This window comes from Equus quagga, chromosome 16 (genome assembly GCF_021613505.1).
Source record: "Equus quagga isolate Etosha38 chromosome 16, UCLA_HA_Equagga_1.0, whole genome shotgun sequence".
NCBI classification, from domain to species: Eukaryota; Metazoa; Chordata; class Mammalia; order Perissodactyla; family Equidae; genus Equus; species Equus quagga.
In genome coordinates, this window is record NC_060282.1 from 60,652,291 (window position 1) to 60,676,489 (window position 24,199).

The 24,199-nt window shown below is 40.4% G+C and overlaps 1 protein-coding gene across 2 annotated transcripts in view; it reads right to left on the reverse strand.

Moving 5' to 3' along the window:
* ASPH (aspartate beta-hydroxylase) overlaps nt 1-23,846 on the reverse strand; it is a 208,054-nt gene extending 184,208 nt beyond the window's left edge. The window contains exon 1 of one of the 2 annotated variants that reach the window (XM_046641925.1): nt 23,451-23,846. In XM_046641925.1, the coding sequence (XP_046497881.1) occupies nt 23,451-23,562 (112 nt within the window). In that variant the 5' untranslated portion in view covers nt 23,563-23,846. The remainder of the gene's footprint in view (nt 1-23,450) is intronic. The other variant, XM_046641924.1, reaches the window with a different exon arrangement.
* Between the last annotated feature and the right edge of the window lie 353 nt (nt 23,847-24,199).

Below are 24,199 nucleotides of genomic sequence, written 5' to 3' on the forward strand. Positions count from 1 at the left end.
GTACCCAAACTCCAATGGTAAAGAAGCTAAAAACACAATAGACATGGTAGCTAACTCCCAAAGCTAGTTCATCTTGCCAGGCCTAACGAGTTAGGTCTTTAAACTTAGTTCTCCCCACAGAACATTCACTAAAGAGAGAAGACTCAACCTCAGAGGGAAAACCACGCCCCTGCCAGTCCAACATCCGTCAGTCCATGTGGGTAACAGTTAGTACACTGTTCAAAACGAGACAAGTCTCCTGAAGTGGGAGTGGCAAAAGGTATGAAGAAAAGTGAGTTACGGTGCCCATTCAGAAACTCTGAGGTGGTGAAAAGCTGTTAAAGCAAAGAGTTCTTTCTTCAAAACTAAGAACAATAACAAAAAAGCCTATCCCAAGGCCTTCTGACCTTAACCCATTTAGACAGCAGAAGATCCAGAGCCACCTTCCCCACAAGTTCCCACTTTCTGGGGCAAAAGAATGCAGCAATTACAAAAAAGTGTCCTAAAGATGCAAATGGGGAAAAAGAGGACCGTATATATAAACACATGAGCACAAAATGCACAGGAGACACAGGCTTAAGTTACAAAACATAGACATCTCAGAGTCAAGTTATTAGAAAATAATAAGCCAAGAAAAACAGTTGATACATTTATGTATTACGATACATTTTGAGGTCAGCCAACAATCCTTTACTAAATAAATTAATAATAATGAAGCTGAACAAGAGTAATAAGTAAAAAGCAAGAATGGCAGCAATTGAAAATTGCATAGTAAAGAATTAACTTCACCCAGAGAGAGGTCTGTCTGGCTTTGCTGGTGCCTACCTGGAGGGAATCTCTAGGTCCCTGAAATGCCCTCCCTGATAGGAGTGACTGTTTGCCTGGGGGCTTTGGCCACCAGACAGTCTCACAATGTGATTTACGATGAGGCTTTGTGACAGGTGGTATCAGTTCCAATCTCTGAAGAAACTGAAGACTAAAGGTCAGCCATGCTTGTAGTACAAGATTGAGGCCCAAGAAAAACTCTGGATGCCAAAGGCTTGGATGAGCTCCCTAGTTGGCAATACTCCCGTACATATTGTCACACACTGAGGCCAAGAAGGTAACAGGTCCCTGAAGACAATGGAAGCTTTGCATCAGGGACCTTCCCCCTTTGCCCTACGTGTCCCTTCCACTGGCTAGTTCTAACTTCTATCCTTTCACTGTAATACAACTGCAGTGGTAAGTACTGCACCTTCCTGAGTTCTGTGAGTGGTTGTGGGGACCCCTAAGTTAGTGGCCAGCTGATCTGAAGTGACAGTAGCCCAAGGGGCCCCCCAAACTTGTTGCTGGTGTCTGATGTGGGCATTCTTGTGGGGACAGTTCCCTCAGACTGTACAGTTTGCCCAACTCCTTGAAGAAATCATGACCAGCAGTGTCCTTCTCCCAAATTACATGAACTGCAACCATTCTTAACTATACAGCTTTAATAGAAATTTCACAACTTTGCCAAAAGCTAAATAACCACATTTCTGTAGAATAATGAATCTGAGTTTTCAACAAAGTTAGTAAGATACGAATACTCATTTATAAATTCCAAAAATCCCCTGCCTAAAGCCAAATGAGAGAGAAGTACTGCAAGAGAATGTCTTATGAAGACTAGGGGTTCCTGCAGGAAAGGGAGACTGACTTCTCATGCCCCAGGGGATGTTTACTCAAGCAATGCACCCCATGGCCCACCCTATACCAAGCTGCACAGGAGAACGGGAGAGGGATGACTGCAGAGAAAAGGTGACAGCTACCAAGTGGCCTGCACTCCTGGAAGGATGTCAGCTTCCCATGGACCGAAGTAGGCAGCAAAAGAGTACCGGGGTTTGTACCATCCTACCAGCATCTCACTCAAAGACGGTTGATGCCAGGCAAGGGACGCCTAGGAGCAAGAGCGGGTGGGGGATCCTGCCAGAAGTGGACACCCCGGAGGGCTGCAAGAAGTTGTATGCCATGGGGAGGTCCTCACCAGGCTTTCCAGAGAACTCAGAGGGAGCATTTGGGCAGCTGCAGCTTGTGGACAAGCATGGCCAGCTGATCTTATCAACCAGCAGAGGAGACCCTGACTAGGACCTGTGAGGTGACAGAGGCCTTTCCCACTTGGCCTCTCCCTACCCAGCACTAGTGACAAACTAGAACCTGGGAGAGGCAAGGAGGGCACTGCCCCAAAGTAGACCATGCACAGAGCACAATTACCCCTCCCCCACTTCGGGCCCTCCTGCCTTGCTGCTAACGGGAGACTAGAAATTCTGCACTGAAAACGAGAGAGGCCTTTAGAAATGGAGACTGACTGGGCTGTTAAGGAATCTGTCCTGGAGACGGTCAAGAGCCTCTGCCACCAAGAGATTAATCTAGTCTAACTGAGCACAATGAGTGGACGAGAATGAACCTTCATATCAATACCCTGTCGAAGAAAGACAAATAAAAACGACGACAAAATGTGGTTGCATGTTAGGCTGACCCAAAAAGGTTGCCAGTATTTGATCATTTTGGCCCACAAAAATGGCTATTTCATATGATTCAAACAAACAACATATGAGTATTTTCCCAATATTTTATTATGAAAATTTCTAAACATACAACAAAGCTGAAAGAATTTTACAGAGAATACACATATACTTATCACTTAGATTCTACCATTAACATTTTATTACACTGCTTATGGCATGTCTATTTATCCCTCTATATACATCCATTAATCCATTTTATATGTATAATCCATTTCAAAATAAATCGTAGACATTAGTTCACTTCCCCAAGTACTTCAGCTTTTGTATCATAAACTACAGTTCAATATCATTTTTATGTAAAATTTACATAAAATGAAATGCTCTAATTTTAAGTACACATTCCCTGAGATTTCACAAAAATATACACTGTGCAACCCAAATCCCTATCAAGACATAAAACATTAACACGATCCCTAAACTCTCTCATGACCCTTCCCACTCACATTCCACATAACCCCAATCCCAGAGGTAGCCCCATTATATCGTTCTGCTTTTTTTCACTGTAGGTTAGTTTTGCCTGTTCTGCCATGAGTCTTATCTGTACTAATGGTTCACTCTTTTCTGGTGCTGGGTAGTATTCCATGGTCTAAATATACCAGAGTATGTCAGAGGGTATCCATTGTCCTATTGGCAGAAACCTGGACTGTTTCCCATTTTACACTATTACAAATAAAGCTGCCAAAAATATGCTTGCACAAGACTACTGCTAGCATATTAGAAATATATGCCTGCATTTCTCCTGGGTAAAGACCTAAGAGTGGAACTGCTGAATCACAGGGCACATGTACATTTAGGATTACAAGAAACCGCCAGACCTCTTCCCAAAGTGGTTCTACCATTTTATATACCCACCAAGAAGGGAGGACAGTTCTTTTCTTCTATGATCTTGTCAACATTTGGTGTTGTCAGTATTTTTAATTTTAGCCATTCTGGCGAGTATGCAGTTATATCTCACTGTGCTTTAATTTGCATTCCCCTGAGGACCAATGTTTGAGTGCTTTTTCCATGTGCTCATTGACTGTTTATCTTTTTTGTGAACTGTCTGTTCAAAACTTTTGCACATCTGCCTATTTTTGTATTGCTTTTTTAAACTGAATTGCAGGAGTTTTTTATATTTCTTGGACATCTGTCCTTTAACAGATATGTGTGTTACAAAATCTTCTCCCAGGCTATGACCTTCTTATTCATTTTCTTAAAGCATCTTTTGATGGATAAAAGTTTAATTTGGATGATGTCTAATGCACTAATTTTATATATTTTTAAATATATCACCAGATTGGAAAATCTTACGTAAACCTTACGAGATTTTCCAGTCTTCACATTCTGAAATGTGACATCTATTCCAGCACTTACACACAATCACTGGCTCTGTGACACAGTCATTGACACAAGCCCCACTACTGACTCAAACAGTGTGCCAGTGAGAAGAGAGGTCATGAAACCAAAGGCCAGTACAGCAACTAAATGTCTATCAGTGTATTAGTGGTAGGTATCACAGAGAGTAAAAGGAAGAGAAATTTTGATAATTTTAAGGAATATTTTCATTAGCTACAATGAGTTCAAAAATTTCTAAGCCAGTTATTTTCCCCTCAAATTCTACTGAATGGAATAAATCTAATTCCTCTGCCACCCAAAAGTCTTGCCAACACTTGAGCTCTTTGACTTCTTTCAAAAACTAGTTTACTTGTGTCTTAACTGGTATGTCTCCCCCCAACTTTTCATACTCACAAATTTAAATTACCAGACTATTATAATAGGAAGAAATTAAAAAGTTTCTCTTTAGTGTGATTGTCACCCAAACTACCTCATAGAATCTTTAGAAAAATCACAACAAGTAACATATTTTAGAGGGAAGGCATTTGGTTTACTTGTGAGACTTTGTGGGAGAAAATCTAATTTAATTTTAAAAATCTTTATGTTAGAGAGACATTAAGAATTTAAAGGTGGGTTGGAAGGTCTCTTTAAAGGACATTACTGGAATAAATCAGGAAAATTTGAATACTGACTTTATACTAGGTAACAGTACTACAGCAGTGTTAAATTTCCTGAGTGTAGTAATTACATTGTGATGTTGGAGCATATCCTTGTTTTCAGGAAAAATACGCTGAAGAATTCATGGGTAGATTATCACGATTTAACTCTCAAGTGCTTCAGCAGCAAAATAAACAAGTAAGTTGGCCACCCCATGGCCGACTGGTTAAGTTCAGGCGCTCCCTTCGGATCCTGGGCCCAGACATGGCATGGCTCATCAGGCCACTCTGAGGCGGCGTCCCACATGCCACAACAAGAAGGACCCACAACTAAAATATGCAACTATGTACTGGAGGGACTTGGGGAAAAAAAGCAGACAAAAAAAAAGGGGGAGTTGGCCCCATGGCCGAGTGGTTAAGTTCAGGCACTCCGCTTCAGCAGCCCAGGTTTTACTGGTTGGGATCCTGGGTGCAGACCTGGCACCGCTCATCAGGCTATGCTGAGGTGGAGTGTCACATAGCACAACCAGAAGTATCTACAACTACAATATACAACTATGTACTGGGGGGGCTTTGGGGAGAAGAAGGAAAAAAAAAGGTTGGCAACAGATGTTAGCTCAGGTGCCAACCTTAAAAATAAACAAATAAGTAAAATTGTGTGTGTGTCCAGAGAGTCAGAGAATACAAAGGCATCAAAATATTAACAACTGGTGAATCTAAATGAACCTTTCTTTTAACTGTCTCGAAGGTTTAAGTTTTTTCAAATTAAAAACTGAGAAAATACAGATTTCCAGGCCCATTCTGGTCCTAAAGAATCAGATACTCCAGAGGGTAAGGGCCAAGAATCAGAAATGTTAAAAGCCCCCAGGTGAATTCATGTTAGGATTCTGGATAAATAAAATTTTTTTAAAAAAGAAGCAGCTTCCAGTTTTAAGGATGCTTTTAAAGACTATGTCTCAGTGCTAAATTTAGATAACACCGTATCAGTCTTAACACTCTCCATTGTGGTTATGCAGAAGAATGTTCCTGTCCTTAGGAGATAACACGGGAAAGCAGTTGAGCGAGTTACACCGTCATGACGACGACAGCTTACTGTCAAAGAGTTCCAAAAGAGAGAGAGAGACAAAAGAAGGAAGGAAGACAGATACACACAAAGACAGCGAATGTGCCTAATTTCTAATAACTAGTTTGTAAATCCAGGGGAATAGTAATACAAGTCTTTCAACGTACGAGTCTTTCTGCTGTTACACAGGTTTAAGAGCTTCCCAAAAAAGGTGGAAAAACATAAAAACAAAATTAAACTGGTTTTAAAAAAGAAGTCAACGGTCAAGTCCTAGACCCAGTAGTAATGAAAAGAACACCAGTTCAGCCTCTGGTTTCAAATTTATTAAAAACCAAAGAGAAAACTGTCTCCACCTGACGTCTCCGACGTGCAAGTTCTGCTCAGCTATCTCCATCTGCTTGCTGGACATTTTCTATTGGACGCTCTGAGTTTTGCCTCAAACTCACCTGGGAGAATAAACTTAACTCCTCTGCCACCTGGAAGCCGTTCAAATGCTCTGGGATGGTGACGTCCCCTAGGAAGACCCACCAGGCCAGGCCAGTCATCCCCAGGGTGTTCATCCCACCTCACATTATGTTAACATACCCTCACCCAAGGGCCTCATCCGAAAGCTCATCCTCTTCTGAGCAGTCACCGTCATTGTCCCCCTAACAGCAGCCCCCACAATGAAACCACAATTCCAGATGCAGCCCGACCAGAGTGGGATTTCCACCTCCCTCATTCTGGTGGCTAATAACACCAATGCTGAAGGGGAGTCTCCTCAGCCACACCACGCAGGCAGCTCCCTCTGAGAGTGCAAGCGATTTTAAAAAACCAAACCCAAACAAAATACTAGGCCTTCTTAAAAAATATATCTACTACTTCAAGCCTCTCCCAGCTTATCCTCAACAGTGAGTTCATTTTGCAAAAATGTGCTAACTCTGTTCAAGTCCACCTTCCCAGCCAGGCCAGTCTTTGCATAGTGTCTCTTTCCCTCTGTCCCAGCTTCCCTCACAGCTTTGGGCCACACAATTTCACAACAGCGACTGGGCGGGGCTCTCCTGAGGCTGACTTCAGCCATTAAATCAGCACTCGGTGGGTACAGTTCTACAGTCAGCTGTGATTCAAACTATATCATATGACCAACGTTTGACCATCTTAGGCACAGGGGGATTTTCAGAGATGGTGTTCATACCTTGGTGAAGTCAGGAAAAATTACAAGCTTGTATCCTGACCACTTAGTCCAGAAAGCTTATCAAAATGCACAACTGTTAGTTTCTGGTTTTGTTTTTTCAAATAATCTGCACTTAGCAAACCTGCACTGTCTCCTAGTGTTCATGGGTTTCTTCTCTAAATACTTAAAAATAATATTTAATTCTAGAATCTGTCTAGGATTGTGATGAGATGACGGTTTACAGCTGTCCTGAATTTACCTTTCTTTCCTTTAATAAAGTGTCTTCTAATTTTCATGATTCCCCAAAGGTTAACTCCCAAGAAAACTTTAGTTGGGGCTGTAGTTTTGAGAGTCTCGAAAAGCCACATTCATCCTCATTTCGGTCTTCCTCTCCCTACAATTGAGCATGCACACCTCCTTCATTCCACAAATATTTACTGCTCTGCAGCCCACAGGACAGCGCCTTTTCCAAGGCGGGTGCTAGAGTTTACTGCTGTACCCCGCCCCCCCCCCACCCTGTCCCCACTGAGCATGGGGCTGGAACACAGTAAGTCCCCGTGAACCTCACTGGATAATTTACGTGGTATTCTCACAAAAATCTAAACTCTACAAATTATTTTTGCCCCATCTAAGTGGTAAAGCAAATCTAACACACACGAAGTATTTTAAAAACAAACCCAAACCACACAGCAGGGGAGGACAGGCTGGTCCTGGGTTAGGGTCGGGAACGGCCAGGCCAGGCACAGCTAGAACCCTGTCAGCTTCACCGACTCAGCTGCCCGGCCCTACACCCCAAGCCTATCTGTTGCTCCCAATTCTCCCCAGTTCAAAACTAAAGTGATGGGCCATGTCACCACATGTTCAGAGATGTCCCCAACCCTACTCTCATTGACCCATTTTGCTCTAAACTCCCTCCAAGACCCCTCCCCCAGCTCCGGCTTCACCAAACGCACTCCCCCTAAGCCTGGGCTGAGGTCCCCAGGCCCCCGAGGTCCTGCGCCCACACGCTGCCCTACAGTAAACACTGTTCAAATGCTGGTCTCTTGGCTATGTTCTGGAATAACCTAGTCTGCTGCTGAAGGTTCCTAGGAATATGACCCCCAAAAGATCTGAGCAGGTAAAAAGGCTGCCGTCTCAAGCTTTATGCAAGTCACAGAGCAGCTCACATTCAGGCAGTAAGCACAGGTATGTGTCACAGGCGCTGCCCTTCTGACAGGACAGGCCTTTCCTGTAGCAGTGGTTAAATATGTTTAATACTATTCTGGATAAAAGTATTGCCCTAAATAGAATATAATTCAGATCAGCAAAACAAGGTGCTTTCAGCTCTATAAGCTAATAGATTTTAAAACACAAAGTAATAATCACAGGATGGTAAATTTTAAATGGTCTCCAGAGTTTTTTCCATGCACCTGAATATTCATTTGTTCAACAAAAACCTTTTAATCCCTACCCTCTGCTACAGTGGTGAACAAGAGAGGCCACTAGTCCCACAGAAGAGAAAGAACAAAAATAAAATAAAAATTCACTTGGGTAACACTATATTACAGTTGAAGGGGTATATGGGACAATATGGATGAAAACAATCATTTGGGAAGAATCATCATTCTTGAATTTTAAAGATATAGCATTCTAAGTTCCAAACCGTTCTTTATAAACGTTAGGAGTGTTCCATTCATAGTTTTATATTTTTTAATCAAAATTGACAAACCATAGTCTTAAGGAAGAAATATACTCCCTATTCTTACAAAGGAATGTTAAAAGCCAAAACCAAAAAAAAGGGAGAAAACTTTCGCAGTATTTCAGTATTCACATAAATTATTTTATCCTACCCTTGAGTCATATTTAAAAATAAAATGAGGGGAAAACCAAAATCTTGCAAAGCAAGCAGAGCTTTTCTAAATTTACAAAATGCAGAACAAATACAATGGCTGCTTCTGCCCAAGCTTCTTCCCAATGAGAATGAACTAACGACAAATGAAAGAGCATGGGGAACGCCTCTCCCGGCTGCAGAACAGCCTCCTGCAGGCACAGCCCCAAAAGCTTACTGGGCTGCAACTACCAGCATGGTGCCTAAGCAGTACCTCTAAAGGATCTACTTACACAATTCTCCACATCAATGAAGTATACACATTCCTAATAATTTTCCTGTTTCTGTCTTTAGCTCCAACATTTACAAACATCAGTAGGACCTTCTGATCTGTGTTCTTGCTCATAACATAAACCTAAAAAAATCCACCATAAAACACCTAATTTTTGAGCACTTATTACAGTCAAGGTTGTGCAGAAGACACAAAAACCCAGCCCCTACCCTCAACACCCTTTTGGCCTACTACAGGGAAGGAAGACCTTTACCCGTATTTGTTCATTTCGACATTTCCTGAGTACTGCCTACGCCCAGATAATCATTTAAGCACAACAGATAAAGAGAAAACAAAACATGGTGTTTACCATATCAAACACAGGGAACTCTCCCAACCCCAGTTTAGTCTTATATTTTACTGTCTAATATCATGACTGGGTCACACTTCCACCTGCTGAAGGAACTAGTAAAGGAATGAGGATGCTAGAGTAGTGATATGCAGAGGGTGCTACAGAAGCTTCTGCTTGACTGGGAGGCGTAGTGACAAAACGCTATCTAGGGGGAATTGTTGAAGGGAGCGTAGGGAAGAACTGATGAAGGAGCTAAATCTTGAAGGATATACAGAAGTCACACAGGGAAAGAGAGAGTGGAGAGCCATCCTAGAAGAAGAAAAAGCATGTGCAAATACAGAGACTACAGAGAGTGACTGAATATGGCTTACTAATATAAATATAAAGAGGGTGAGGCAGAGAATGGCTAGAGAGAGTAAGAGAGGCAAGATCATGAAGGGCCTCCTAGGTCACGCTAAGCGAAAACTCAAGGTCTGTGAGAAACTGGTGTCCACTAAGAGTTCCCTTAGAGAGGCCCAGGCTCCTATTCCAGCCTTTGCTTTTCTCTTCGGTAGGTGGAGGCCCAGAGGTCCATGATAGCTGTGTCTGCCAAGATTTTAAATTCTAACTGTGGTACTGGCTCGTCTCCACTCACCCACCACCCTACTGGCATCCTTCTCAGTCTCAACAAAGAAAAGGAGCTTTACTGAACTACCTATTAAAGATATACCTCACAAGCTCAGTTGCTGAGTACCTTCATGTCCAAATTAGAGCAATCTCTCCAGGATTCTCGACTGTACTGGCTTTTGCAGTCATCCTAAGTCCTAACTGCTGTTTCTCCCCTAGGGGGGGTAATCAGCTTCCTGTCAGTTGGCTCCCAGTTTCATGCAACTCAGAGGCCAACCCCCACCCATCACGCAAGAGATGAGCAAACTCTTAAAGGACGTCCTCTAGTTTCTCTACAAAATGAGAGGAAATCATCTGTCAAAACTGAATGGGAAGTAGTAAGGTACCGAGCTCAAGGAGTTGAAGATTTAAACATCAGGTGTGGAAAATACGGGTAAACAACTAAGAACATACGAAAAAGACTGCAAGGCATCGTTGAGGGTCCAGCTGAGTGGGGAAGCTCTTGAATATACATAATTTATTCCAAATCAGTTTTACCGAAGCTAGTGAACAGCGCTCTACCTCCATCTTCATCTATCTTTATTCAGTCATCTTAAATGTCTCAGTGATCACAAGAGAATTCCAAAACCTGGCTTGGGGGCTTATTAACACAAACTCTGCACTACCTCTAGAAGAAAAATATAAAACAAATACAAGTTGCTTATGAGCCTTGTACCTTCACATACATCAATTTCACCTTAAAAGTGTCCCACCTCCAGCCAGCCCTGATGGCCTAGGGGTTAAAGTTCAGCACCCTCTGCTTCGGCAGCCCAGGTTTGGCTCCCGAGCACAGAACCACACCACTCATCTGTCAATAGCCATGCTGTGGCGGCCACTCACATAGAATAAGAAGACTAAATGGACTTACAACCAGAATACACAACTATGTACTTAGGCTTTGGGAAGGAGGAAGGAAAAAAGAGAGAGAGAGAGGAAGATTGGCAACAGACGTTAGCTCAGGGTGAATCTTTCCCAGCAAAAAAAGAAACCATGAACAAAACGAAAAGACAACCCACCAACTGGGAGAAAATATTTGGAAATCATATATCCAAAAAGGGGTTAATTTCCAAAATATATAAAGAACTCATATAACTCAACAACAAAAAACAACCCATTCAAAAAATGGGCAGAGGATATGAACAGACATTTCTCCACAGAAGACATATGATGGCCAACAGACACATGAAAAGATGTTCAACATCGCTAATCATTAGGGAAATGCAAATTAAAACTACATGAGGTATCACCTTACACAGGTCAGAATGGCTATAATTACCAAGACAAATAATAACAAATGTTGGAGAGGATGAGGAGAAAAGGGAACCCTCATTCACTGCTGGCACAAGTGCCAACTGGTGCAGCCACTATGAAAAACAGTACGGAGATTTCTCAAAAAATTAAAAATAGAAATACCATGTGATCCAGCTATCCCACTCCTGGGTATTTATCCAAAGAACTTGAAATCAACAATTCAAAGAGATTTATGCACTCCTATGCTCATAGCAGCATTATTCACAACAGCCAAGATGTGGAAGCAATCCAAGTGCCCAGTGACTGATGAATGAATAAAGAAGTTGTGGTACATATATACAATGGAATACTACTCAGCCATAAAAAAGACAAAATCATCCCATTTGCAACAACAGGGATAGACTTCAAGGGTATGATGTTAAGTGAAGTAAGCCAGACAGAGAAAGGCAAATACCGCATGATTTCACTCATATGTGTAAGAGAAACAAACACATGGATAAAGAGAACAGACTAGCGGTTACCAGAGGGGAACGGGGTTTAGGGATGGGCAAAGTGGATCGGGGGCACATATGTACAGTGACAGATAAAAGTTAGACTATGGGTGGTGAGCATGAGGCAGTCTATACAGAAACTGATAAATAATAATGTATGCCTGAAATTATACAGTTATAAACCTTGATGATCTCAATAAAATAACTGGAAAAAAACAGAGAAGTATGTTAGACAGATTTTTTTTTTTTAAAGGTGTTGTACCTCTATAATCTTACAGAGAGAAAGTGTAACAGAAACACTGGGCTGTGTTTGGCACATAATTCTACTCATACCATCACATTAGCCACAGAGCCCATCAGTAACTCTCTTAGATCTGTGTCAGGCACTCTAGTTCTCCAGGTGTATTTACTGGTTACAACTAAATAGACCAAGTAGCTAAAACCCATAAAATAATCAAATAAATCTGAAAGTTCTGGAAAATAAGCATTATGTTTTGTTCATGGAGAGTAAGTTTAATTCTGAACAAAGTAATGTACCCAGTGCTAGTCATCAGCATTTAGGAAGGAAGGTGGGTCAATCCAACCAAACTACCAGTAAAACAGCTTACTTCTCAGATATTAGAATATCAGTTTACTTTATAAAGACTTTCCACTTTAATAAACTCAGAAAACATTTTTTGTGTCTAAAAAATAGCTATAATCTAAAGCTTAGTACTCAGTGATTTTTAAAAATAATTTTATTTTATTACAAGGTAATAGCAGGTATACAATAGCTATATTCTGTCCACCAGAGGTCCAGCCAAAACCATAAACAACTTTTGCCAGTAAATTTGAAAATTCAAAGACAGAAACCTTTTCAATAAATGTAATGTGCCTAAGAAGAAACAAAAATCTCACTTAGCCAATCTGACTCAAGAAGAAACAGAGGCCTTAAACGGTCATATAAACATGTAAAAAGTGAAGCTGTTTGACCTCTGTCTACCCTACACTGCCCCATGGGGGTAAATGACTAAACGACAAAAAGGTTCAAATGAGTTCTACCAAATAACTAATCCTATAAGGCTATTCCAAAGAACAGAAAGAGAGGAAACACTGCTAAATTCATTTGTGTGGTTAGAATAATCTTGATGACAAAACCAGCAAAGAAAATTAAGGGTCAATTTTACTTATGGATATATTAACAAACCTAATTAAGTCATACTGCAAAATACACATCATCACAGGTTGGATTTTTCCCAGAAATGTAAGAGTGACTAATTAGAACATCTATTATTATAATTTACCAATTAAAATATGGAAAGTGAAAAATTATATATATATATATATATATCATCTCAATAGACACAGAAGAAAGTCAGTACATCATAATTCCTAGTAAAGGGAGGAAAGGAAGAAGGGGGATGGAAGAGAAGGGGAGGAAGATTTAACAATCAAAATATCAATAAATATAATTTACCATATTAACAATATAAAAGAGAAGTCACATGATCATTTCAATTAGAGAAAAAAATATTTGACAGAATTCTCAATCTAGAAATACAAAGGAATTCCCCTAATCTGATAAAAAGCATCTACAAAACACCTAGAGTTAATATTATACTTAATGGTGAAATGCCAAACACTTGGCCACTACCATCAGGAAGAAAGCCAGAATGTCTACTCTCATCACTCCTGTTCGACACTGTATTGGAGGTCCTAGATAGTGCAGCAAGGGAAGAAAAGAAATAAAAGATACACAGACTGGAAAAGAAACAAAACTGTCTCTATTTGCAGGTGGCATGATATTCACATAGAAAATCCCAAGGAATCTTTCTAACAAACTGAATTTCCCAAGTTATGTGATAGAAGGTACAAATATCAGCTCTATGTCTAGATACTAGCAAGAAATAATAGGAAAATTAAATTTTTTAAAATACCATATATAATAGCGTCAAAAAGCATAAAATATTCAGAAAAATGTTTAACAAAAAAAGTGTAAGAAAAAACCAAAAACTACAAAACAAGGCAGAAAGAAACTAAAGACCTAAATAAATGAAGAGCTACACCCCTGCTATGGATTGGAAGACTCAATATCAGTAAGATATCAATTCACCCAAACTTGATCTATATATTCAATGAATTCTAATCATAAACCCTAGCAAGCTTTATTCTGTAGAAACTAACAAGCTGATTCTAAAATGTATGTGGGTATACAAAGGGCCTCTATCCAGAGCTATGGTAAAAGGAACAACAAAGTTAGAAGAATTACACTACCTGATTTGCACACTTACTATATAGCTAGAGTAATCAAGACTGTGCGGTAAAAGCATAAGAAGAGAGAAGAGCAACAACAACAAAAAAACAGAAGAGGCCACAAATAGACCTATAATTATATCGCCTTTTGCTTTTTGACTAAGGCACCAAAAGCAATCCAATGATGAAAGCAAAGTCTTTCCAACAAATGGCACCAGAACAACTGGATATGCACATGAAAAAACATAACACTTATCCAAAATTGATTTGAGATGGATCAGAGACCTAAACATAAAAACTAAAACTACAAAACTCCTAGAAGAAAACACAAGAGGACTGCTTTGTGACTTGGGGATCGTAAAAGTTTCTTAGACAAGATACAGAAAGCAAAAACCATAAAAAAAAATTAAGTAAACATCAACATTAAAAATATTCAAAGGATACTATTAAGAAAATGAAGAAGTAAACTACAGACCCTAAGAAACATTTGCAATACATACTTCTATCCAGAATATACAAGAATTACAGTTCCATAACAGACAAAAAGGCAATTAAAAATGGGCAAAAGAACTAAACAGAAACTTCACAAAGGAAGATACTGCATATGGCCAATAAGCACAAGAAAAAGTGCATGATATCATTAGTCATCAGCGAAGTGTAAATTTTTCTATTTTAATTATTTTATTAATGTCACACCGATTTGTAACATTGTGTAAATTTCAGGTATATATTATTATATTTCAGCCTCTGTATAGACTGCATCATGAACACCACCAAGTCTAGTTTTTATCCATCACCATACCTATGTGCCCCTTTACCCCTTTCACCCTCCCCCCATCCCCTTCCCGTCTGGTTAATCATCAATCTGTTCTCTTCATCTATATGTATATGTTTGTTTATCTACGGAAGTGTAATTTTAAAATACAATGAGAAGCTACCAAACACCCACCAGAGTGGCTAAAGTTGAGAAGACTGACCACACCAAATGCTGGTACAGATACAGGACAACCAGAATTCCCACACAGTGTTGGTGGGTGTGTGAAATATATACTCACAACCACTCTGGAAAACAGTTTGGCAAGTTTTTTAATAAAACTGAACACACACCTACCCCATAACCCAGTAATTCGTCTCCTAGGTATTTGCCCAAGAGAAATTAAGACATATGCCCACCCCCCCAAAAAAAACTTCTAAAATATTACAATATTTATAGAATTTTCTTCATAATAATCCAAAACTAGGAATAGCGTAAGTGACCATCAATAAAAGAATAGAAAAACACATCGTGCTTTAGTCATTCAATGGACCACTTGGCAATACAAAGGAACAAGGTACTCATACATGCAACATGGATGAACTTCGAAAACAAGCTGTATCAAAGAAGCCTTCCAGAAAAAATACTTACAAAATCAATTTCTAGAACAAGTAATACCAATCCACAGTAAGAATATTTAGTACAATAGTTGCCTCTGATGGCAGAGGTAGTGGCAAGGAAGGGGACTGAGGGAATTTTCTGGAGTAATGGAAATGTTCTCTACCTTAATTGCTTGTTGAGTTACACAGATGTATACATTTATAAAGACTCCTCAAATCATACACTAAGATTTGTGCAATTTACTGTATGAAAATATTAACTGGGGGTGGGGGCGAACATAAACAAATGTTGAGCTCTAATGACAGGCACATGTAAGTGTTGAGGAATGAGGTATACTGATGTCTACAACTTACTTTGAAATGCACAAAAGAGTAAGACTAATTAATGCATGTGATATGAAGCAAGTTTATTAAATGTTAACCACTGTAAAATCTAAGTGGTGGGGTTCTTATACAATTCTTTTAACTTGGGTGTCTATTTTTAAATTGTCATAACAAAATGTTAATTTAAAAAATATAAAGTACCTACACTCAAACTAATAAAAGATGGACATGACTTATGTGTAAATTTATAAAAATTTACACAAAATTTTATAATTTTATAAAAATTAGTTATAAGATTTAAATAAATAGGAAATTCTGCTACCTTCATATATAGGAAGACTAAATACTAAAAATGTGTATTTGTCCAAATTGTTCTATAAATTCAATACAATCCCAGTCAAAATCCTGAAATCTTTTTCATGAAACTTTCCTGATAAGCAGCTTCTAAAATGTAAAGACACGGGTAAGGAAAGCTCCAAAAACAGTGAGGACAATGGTGAGGACAGGGCAGAGGGACTTGCCCTAATAGACATGTGACAGAGAGCAACTCAGTGAGTATTGTTCCTACACACCAGGAAGAAAGAGAGCCACACGTATTTACACACAATAGGTAATACCGCAGATTAGTTAGCGTAGAAAGAAGACAACTCAACTAATAGTACAGGAAATTTTCATTATCCGTTTTTTTAAAATATTGAATTAGATCCCTACTCACAATATATACAATAAAAGCTCTACCCGGTGGTTTAGACATCTAAATGTGAAAAGGCAAAATTTAAGATATTTTAGAAGAAAAGAGAGAATGTTTTATGATCTTTATGTTAGGAAGGATGTCTTAAATAAAGCACAAAAGCACAAACCATTAAGTGGAAAATAGAAAAATTCTACGGTTAATATATTACAATTCTATTCAACAAAATATACTACAGAAAACAATGACGTGAATATACACAAACTGGGAGAAATCCTTTACCACACAAACAATCAAAAGGTTCAAGATATAGAAATTCTACGAATCAAAACTAAAAATACAAAACAAAAAACACGAGAAAAATATTTGGCAAAACACACGAACAAGCAAATAACAGAAAATGAAACAACAAGCAATTCTCACTAGTAATCTCACTGGAGATCAGGAAAATGCAAATTCAAACCACAAAGCACTACTTCACACCCACGAAACTTGCAAATATTAAACCTTACCAAGTGTTGGCAATGTGGTCGCAGCAGAGAGGAGCTGCACTCATTGTGGGTGGGAGTGTGAACTGATACCACCACTTTGGGGTAAAAAAAAATGGCACTCCAGTAAAGTTTAAGATGCGTATTTGCTCTGACCCAACAATTTCAATCCTAAATTATGCTCTGGAAAAACTCTTAGACATGTACACAAGGGGATATAGATAGGTACAAGAGTGTTCAGGGCAGCAGCGTCTGAAGAAAAAATAAAGTGGTCTTCAACAGCAAGAGGCTAAACAAAAAGGGGCACATTCACATGGCAAAGAACTATATAAATGAAAATAAAGGGCCAGAATTTGGTGGAATCACAAACAAATGGTGTCAAACTAGTATGCCAAGTATGAGCCTAGTCACAAAACTTTTAACATGTGCTATACAAGAATACATATATTTCTATATAGAGGGATATAGATATACTTCCTAAGCAGTTTTCATATATGTTGCTTTTAAGATTACATATATGTTTACATGAATGAATATGAAATACATAATATGCAACATAATACTATCATATTATCTGTGTATATATATTATGTATTACAAAGAAACACATGAGCATGATTATTACAAAATGTGTAAGAGGGGGTGTGAAGGGATAACACAGGAGAGGAGAAACCAAGAATCTGGAAACATTTTATTTTTTCACCTGTATGATGGACACACGGGCATTCACTGCATTACGCTTTATAAAATAGTTATAGTCTTCAATACGCAATAATTCAAATGGAGTTTTAAAGAACACCACACATTGTATTCTAGAAGTTAGAGAGATGGCTCAGTGTCAAAAAGCATGAAATAATTTATAAAACTCAGCAAATGACAAGCATCCTATTCAAAATGATGCGATTCAAAGAATGGAAAAGTTAAAAAGTCAGATACTCTTTCAACAAACATTTGCAATACAGATTTTTATTTTTCATGTAAGAAAAGAAAATTAACTGCTCCTAAATAAAATTTACATGTGAACCTAAGACCAAAAAGGCTTTCCAACATACCATTTCAGGAAAACTGAGATTAAAACCAGAGTGTGAAAGATGGGGGGTGCAGGGGAGTGACTGCGTGTATTAGTGGTATAATAAACAAGAAACAGAAGTTAGAGACAGACAAATCAACACAACAGCAGTGAGTCTGCACTATGGAATGGCAGAAAAGGTCAAACTTCTATAAAATATGAGAAAAGGCAGTTACACAATATTAGTTATGGAATAAAATTATTTTATCAAACAATATTCTCTCACTTTAAAAATTAAGACTGATGCTTGCTGGCTTCCATTCAGAATGAGTCACTGGGTTACGTCGGCAGGCACACATGTGGAAGAGAAGTGACGGCATTTCTCAAAGTAAAGCAACAGTGGTTTCTACTCTGCTCTAAGTAAGCGGACACCCCTTCACCACCACTCCCGGCCCCATTTAATTCACTACCCTCTCCACGTTAGGGCACAGAGGGCACCTACGGCAGATGATGACAGTTATACTACAGCCAGAACGACCGAGCAAGCCACCTGAATCTCACAGGGGGCCAAGAAACAGCCCGGATCCTTCAAAAGATCTTATGTGACTATTCTTTAAAAGATTTATTCACCAAATGAACTCAAAATTTCCTCTATTAGGTTATCTGTAGTAAATTTGTCCTTAGGTGTCAGCAATCTGATCAGAACCAAATTACATTCAGGGACTAGCCATTAAAAGATAACCACATCAGCCAAAGGTAACCAAGATACATCCCTGAAAAACAAATATCCAATGCAGACCAAACGCATGAAGCGCTTTCATTTCAGGAAAATAAAGTCAGAAAAATTTTTAAAAATTAATGACAACTAACAAGAAAATACCATCCTGGTTCCCAGCACCACCAGAAGAAAGGTAAAAGGTGAAAGCACTGGACTCCAGAACATACCCCTACCGGGGCACTTAGGGAAGCAGAGAAGGAAGAAATGAATGCCCTAATCGAGAGTCCTCTACTAGAAATGGCCAGAACTGCAGACTGAACCGGACACGCGTCCACCCAGATAGACTTATGCTCATGCACGCAGCACCGAGCAGACACGAGGCAGGAGACACTGAAACATATAAGTGAGCCGAGCATCCCCATGTCTCCTGCGAGATGGCTGAGGCTTGCCCCAGAGATTTGGGTAAGCTGTAAACGGGTTCTATGTACACAGAGGTTTTAAGGGAAGTTAATTAAAAAAAAGTTTTTTTATCTTGGTAGAGAACTAAGCCAAACCACTGAGAGGTGGCAGAAGCAGCCAAGACAAAACTAAGTTGTACATTTTCATGATATTAAACCAGTATCCTGGAAGACCATCAAAAAACTAAAATGTATCTGAGAAAACAATGTTACCAGACCTCAGAGGGATGAGAGGGTCAATCAGCAAGTCAAGGTTGATGGGTAAAGGGATACTTACACCTCCCAGGTAGACAGAAATGTGTCAAGCCAGAGTAGAAACATAACCTCCAGAACATCCATTTTCCTTAAAACACAGATGCTACAGAATATTAAAAAAAAAAGTGATTGTTTTCACAATGTATCATCAAAAACTTTCAAGCATGCAATGGCCCGCTTAGCTCTACGCCTTTATATTCTCCAAATTCTTGTACTTACCCTTACCTTTAGACGTAATTTAATGAAAACCTCTGAGAAACACGAAGGCATATTAAATTGGTTTTAGGGCTATCACAACTCTGAAAGAAAAGCAGAGCATAATTGTTCCCATTTGAAGAGCCTAGCATTAGGGGTTTTGAATTACTTGCCACATGATTCTTAAATGGATATGAATCCGAGTCATCAGTCTCTCCCAAACTACACTGCCTTTCTAGAGAAAAAAGATTTGTCCTATTGGAACCAGAGAGCTCAGGGGTTAAATTTCCAAGACGAACTAAAAATAGGTAGGAGAGCCCACAAGAGCTTTCAACTCTGTTACTCCAAGTTACTCTGCTGGTAATTAGCTGAAAATGAAAACCTCTCATTTTCTAATAATCTCTCCGACGCACATGACATTAAAGCAAAACTAAAATATAGGTCTTTTCTTTTACTTCCTATGCTCGACACAGGTTAATAAGCTTGGCCTTTTCAAAATGTGTTCAAGAATTCCCTCAGAACATCTTTCAGTACTTGGTTTTATATGATCTGGCCAGGCTGCACAAAATGCTGTTCAACTGAAGACAGAACAGCACACAGTTCTTATAGTGGAAGAATGAAGGCCTTCCTGCCTTTTCACCCCACAATGATAAGGGAGGATTAAGCAACTGGCCCTAACTGATAGTCCCTGGCGAAAGAAAGAAAATTTCACTAAGGCCTCTTCATTCAGGGGAGAGAGAATGCAATCAGCAGCGTACTGTACCCCTTGGCTACCTAGGAGTCCAAGAGACAGTGAAAAGTAGCAAGCAAGAAAGAAAAATCCTAAATGATTAATACCCATCAAATGAACTTGCGAATGCGTAAATTTTACAAATAGTACACGAATGCATTTAAATCTAAATAAGACAAGGCTACAAAAATAAGGCTGCTAGGGACAAACTCTTACTAAACTTCAAAATCTGCTGTTAGAGACTTTGAGAGAATTAAACAGCAGTGGCTAAGAGTTTTTAAGCAGTCGCCCATAATAGTTTTGAGTAGGTACAGAAATAACCAAATAAAACAATTGGTGTTATATAATCTGAAGCTTCAAATGGAAGGAAGAAAAAGTGTTCTACAGTGACACCTACTGGTAAAGAGGAACGTAGTAGCAGGACACTATTACACAAAATAGTCAGATGTTTACACCCCTGGAGCATGCTAGAAGCTACAGGGAAAGACTGAATGATACTCGCAAAGGGAAAAGCGAAACAAACAAAAACATTACACATACCAGTGGCTGTGTACTACAAAATAAGCCCAAAGGACATCACAATCCTTCTTAACCAAAGATTCTCAAATCAATAAATCTGAAAGAGGTTTCCCCTGGTCCAAATTGGCCACGCAGGTCAAATTTTTAAACGCAAGTTAAAAGTAAGCTGTCCAATGTACTTATGATTCTATTTTACAGAACAAAACCAAAAAAGGTAAAATTGAGCTCTGTAGGAAACTAGACATTTTATCATTTTTCAATTTTAATTGAAGAGTTATATGAAGAGCAGTCACATAGATTTGAAAATCAAAGTTTTACATAAATCCCCAAAGTTCCAGTTTGCAAACATCACTTTTCAACATCATGACCACCAAGGCAAACAGAAGGCCAGATAATCACCTTTTCCCTGAAATGCAAGCTTCAAAGGACAGGGTCCATTTTCTGCCATACTTTTATACAAAAGTTTAAGAAATAATAAGGTTAATGTGACCAATGTCATCATCAAGGATGATGGAGAATTTAACTGGTGATATGACGAAAGCACACTTTTCCTCAATAACTAGTTGTAGTATGCCACAGAGAGATCCAGAAGGAAACTTAAGAGGCAATCTACTTCAACTCCAAGATTCCATTAAAATCTTACAAATTAGAGAACCCAAAATTCAAGTATTGTGGTATAAGGAATAACAGAAAACATGGGTTCTAGTCTTGGATCTTCCATTAACTAGTTGGTTTTCCAAGAACTACACAATCTTTAATGAACTAGACAATCTTTCTGGGCAATAATTCCCTCATCTACAAGATTAAAGGGAACTGAATGGGCCTCCCAGTAAGGCCACTGCTAAAATGTCTTCAGTTTCTATGATTTCCCCAGCGATGGGAATGGTTTGGACATCAATGTCTATACCTCAATGACACTGCAACAAAAGAGAATTTGGTTTTATCTTTTAGCTCTATCCTGCTATAAGAAAACCATATAAACAGAATCGCACATTCCCCCTGCAGTCTAACTTGTTTGCGACTGAAAGAATCCTTTTTCCATCTCCAGTGCCCTGCACCTGGCACACAGTCAGAACTCAATATTTGCTGAAAAAAATGGCTGCGGAAAAAGATTGCTCATTACGTAACATGCAAGACTGCAATACCAACTCTTTAAATTGTTTTTTTGTAAAACAGATACTTTTCTCTTTTACAAACTATGTCTGTTTCATGATAATTACAGAATCAGTGTATAAAATGCTTAAAAGGCTGTAGATCTTCAAATATGGACAGAGCTTGCTCTAAAATGCCTGAATATGAAAGTCAGAAAACATTAATTTAGGTCATAACATTTCCTGAATTTATTTCCTACCTGTTAAAACTAGTTCAGTTACTGAACCAGTAGGGTGGGAACACAACACACATTCCCCAATACTAATTTTTACCAATAACAGGCCATATAAAGTGACTTCCTCAGACATAATTAGTCCTCTCTACTCATGAGCCCAAAGGATAAAATGGAACAAAGTTGTGCTTTATTTGTAAATAGTGCAGAAAACTTTAAAAAACAATTAATATTAAAGTCTTGTTCAGCAGCTTTCTCTGCTTGGAACTTCAGTGGCACAATGCGCTCTTGACATTTAGAAGCTTTAAAAAGTGTAGCTAGAGCCGCCTCTGACAGTTCATCCATGCGTCAGTCAGCCTGTTCAAGTAACTGACTGGCATTTAAGGACAAGGGACAAAAGAACACAAACAAACTTTTACTTATGTCAAAGGTGAAATGATACGCTTGCTTTGAATTTCACACTGTATGTATATTTTTCCATTTGCAATACAAATATTAGTTCTTAGAACGTAAATTTGTGCAGTGACTTCAATTGCACTACTTTTACCATTTAAATTTATTCATTCATTCACTGATCAAATATATATTGAGCACTTAGTAAGGGCCAGGACCATTAATGAACACGAGGAGGGAGTAAGACAGGAAAACAACACAAACGAAAATAATTTCAGGTAGTGATAAAGGCTGTAAAAAAACAGTCCTCTGAAGTACGACTACAGTTATCTGATTTATTTTCCTGATATACATGAATATACTACATGTAGACCTCAGGAAACAAAAAGAGTCTAAATCATTTCAAAAAGGAAAGTTCACAGTTCACATTCAATACACATGTGTCTTGCAGTCTCAATATCTTAAATATGAGTCAAAGGAAGTATAAAAGAAACCGAGAACCGCTGAAATGGGAGATGAAACAGATTTAAAACATCTGTTCTCCGTCTTTGCTGGGTAAGCACATGGAGGAGAAAGGTGAATAGCCAATAGATTTTTTTAAAAAGAAAAAACACAGGGAAAAAAACAGACAAGCTCGCCCAGTATTCTAAGGTATTCTGTGATACTTTAAAGGTAACTACAACGCCCTTTAAGAAAGCTACATATAGTCAAAAAGACTTAAAACCATTTCCAAGAATATTCAAGTCACTCCCCCTACAGCCCCCCGCACACCCCGAGTATTATCCTTTGAGTTGCTCCTCAAAGCTGCCGGTTTGGCAGGAACTTATTTTCTCTGACTTTGGCTCATTTCCAAATTCACCAAAACATGCAAAGCAAAGGTAAATTGTTTCTCTTACTCTATCTTCAAATCCACGGAAAGCCGGGAAAGAGCAGATCAATAACCTCCATCTAGGCTGCGCCCTGCAGGGGAGGGATCAGCCTGGAAGCGGCTCCCCGGGGCGACCCACCCAAGCCCGCGGACCCGCGCCACCCGGCCCCTCCAGCCCGCCCGCCAGGCCCACCGAGCGCGGCCTCAGGCCCCGCGCCAAAAAGAGAGGCAACGCGGAGGATGGGAGACGCGCGGCAGGAGCGAGAGAGATGCAGCCCCAGCGCCCGCCGCCCGGGCCGCACCCCTACGGCCGGTCCCGGCCCCCCAGACCCCCGCCCTGGAGCGCCTCTGACCTCTCCGGGCCCCGGGGCTGCTGCTGCCGCCGCTGGTGCCAGCGCTCGGACTGCCGGAGCCGCTGCTGCTGCTGTTGCCGCCGCCGCCCTTGGCATTCTTGCGTGGGGCCATTGCGCTCACCGCTGGAGCAGGCGAGGGGTGTGGGGCCCCGCCGGGCGCGGGGACACTGGGGGCGCGGGGACACCGACGGCGGGGAGCGCTGCGGCGGGTGCGGGCCGCGGCTCCTGCTGCAGCGCCTGTGCCTCGGTACCGCCCGCCGCGCCTCCGAGGACTTTCACCCGCGTGCCGGCTGCGCGCGCCCGGCCCCCGCGTGCGCCGAACCTGCGACTCCCCCCAGAGGCGAGAGCGCGCGGCTGGCCGGCCCCCTGGGCCACGCCCCTTCCCTGCTGAGCCCCGCCTCCTCCCCGCCCGGAAGGCTGAGTGACGGGGATTGTAGCCAATCACAAAGGCTTCTAGGAGGGGGCCGAACCCTGCCGCGCTTCCCTGCCCCCTGCAGCTTTGGAGGTGTTCTGGCGCGACGCAGTCGCCTGTGAGCGCGAGCAGCTTTCGACTTTCCAGTCTGTCCTGATCCTTTGGAACGTGGCAAACGTGGAAGCCGAGATGGCTCTCGCGAGCATTGGCAGACCCCGCACGATCGGAATGGGGCGGGCCGCGGGGGCGGGGCCGGTGGACACGTGGGCGGTGTCCGGGCGGAGCGTGCCGCCTCCTGGCCTTTCCCTGGAAATTGTGTTCACGTCCCAGTTCTGTG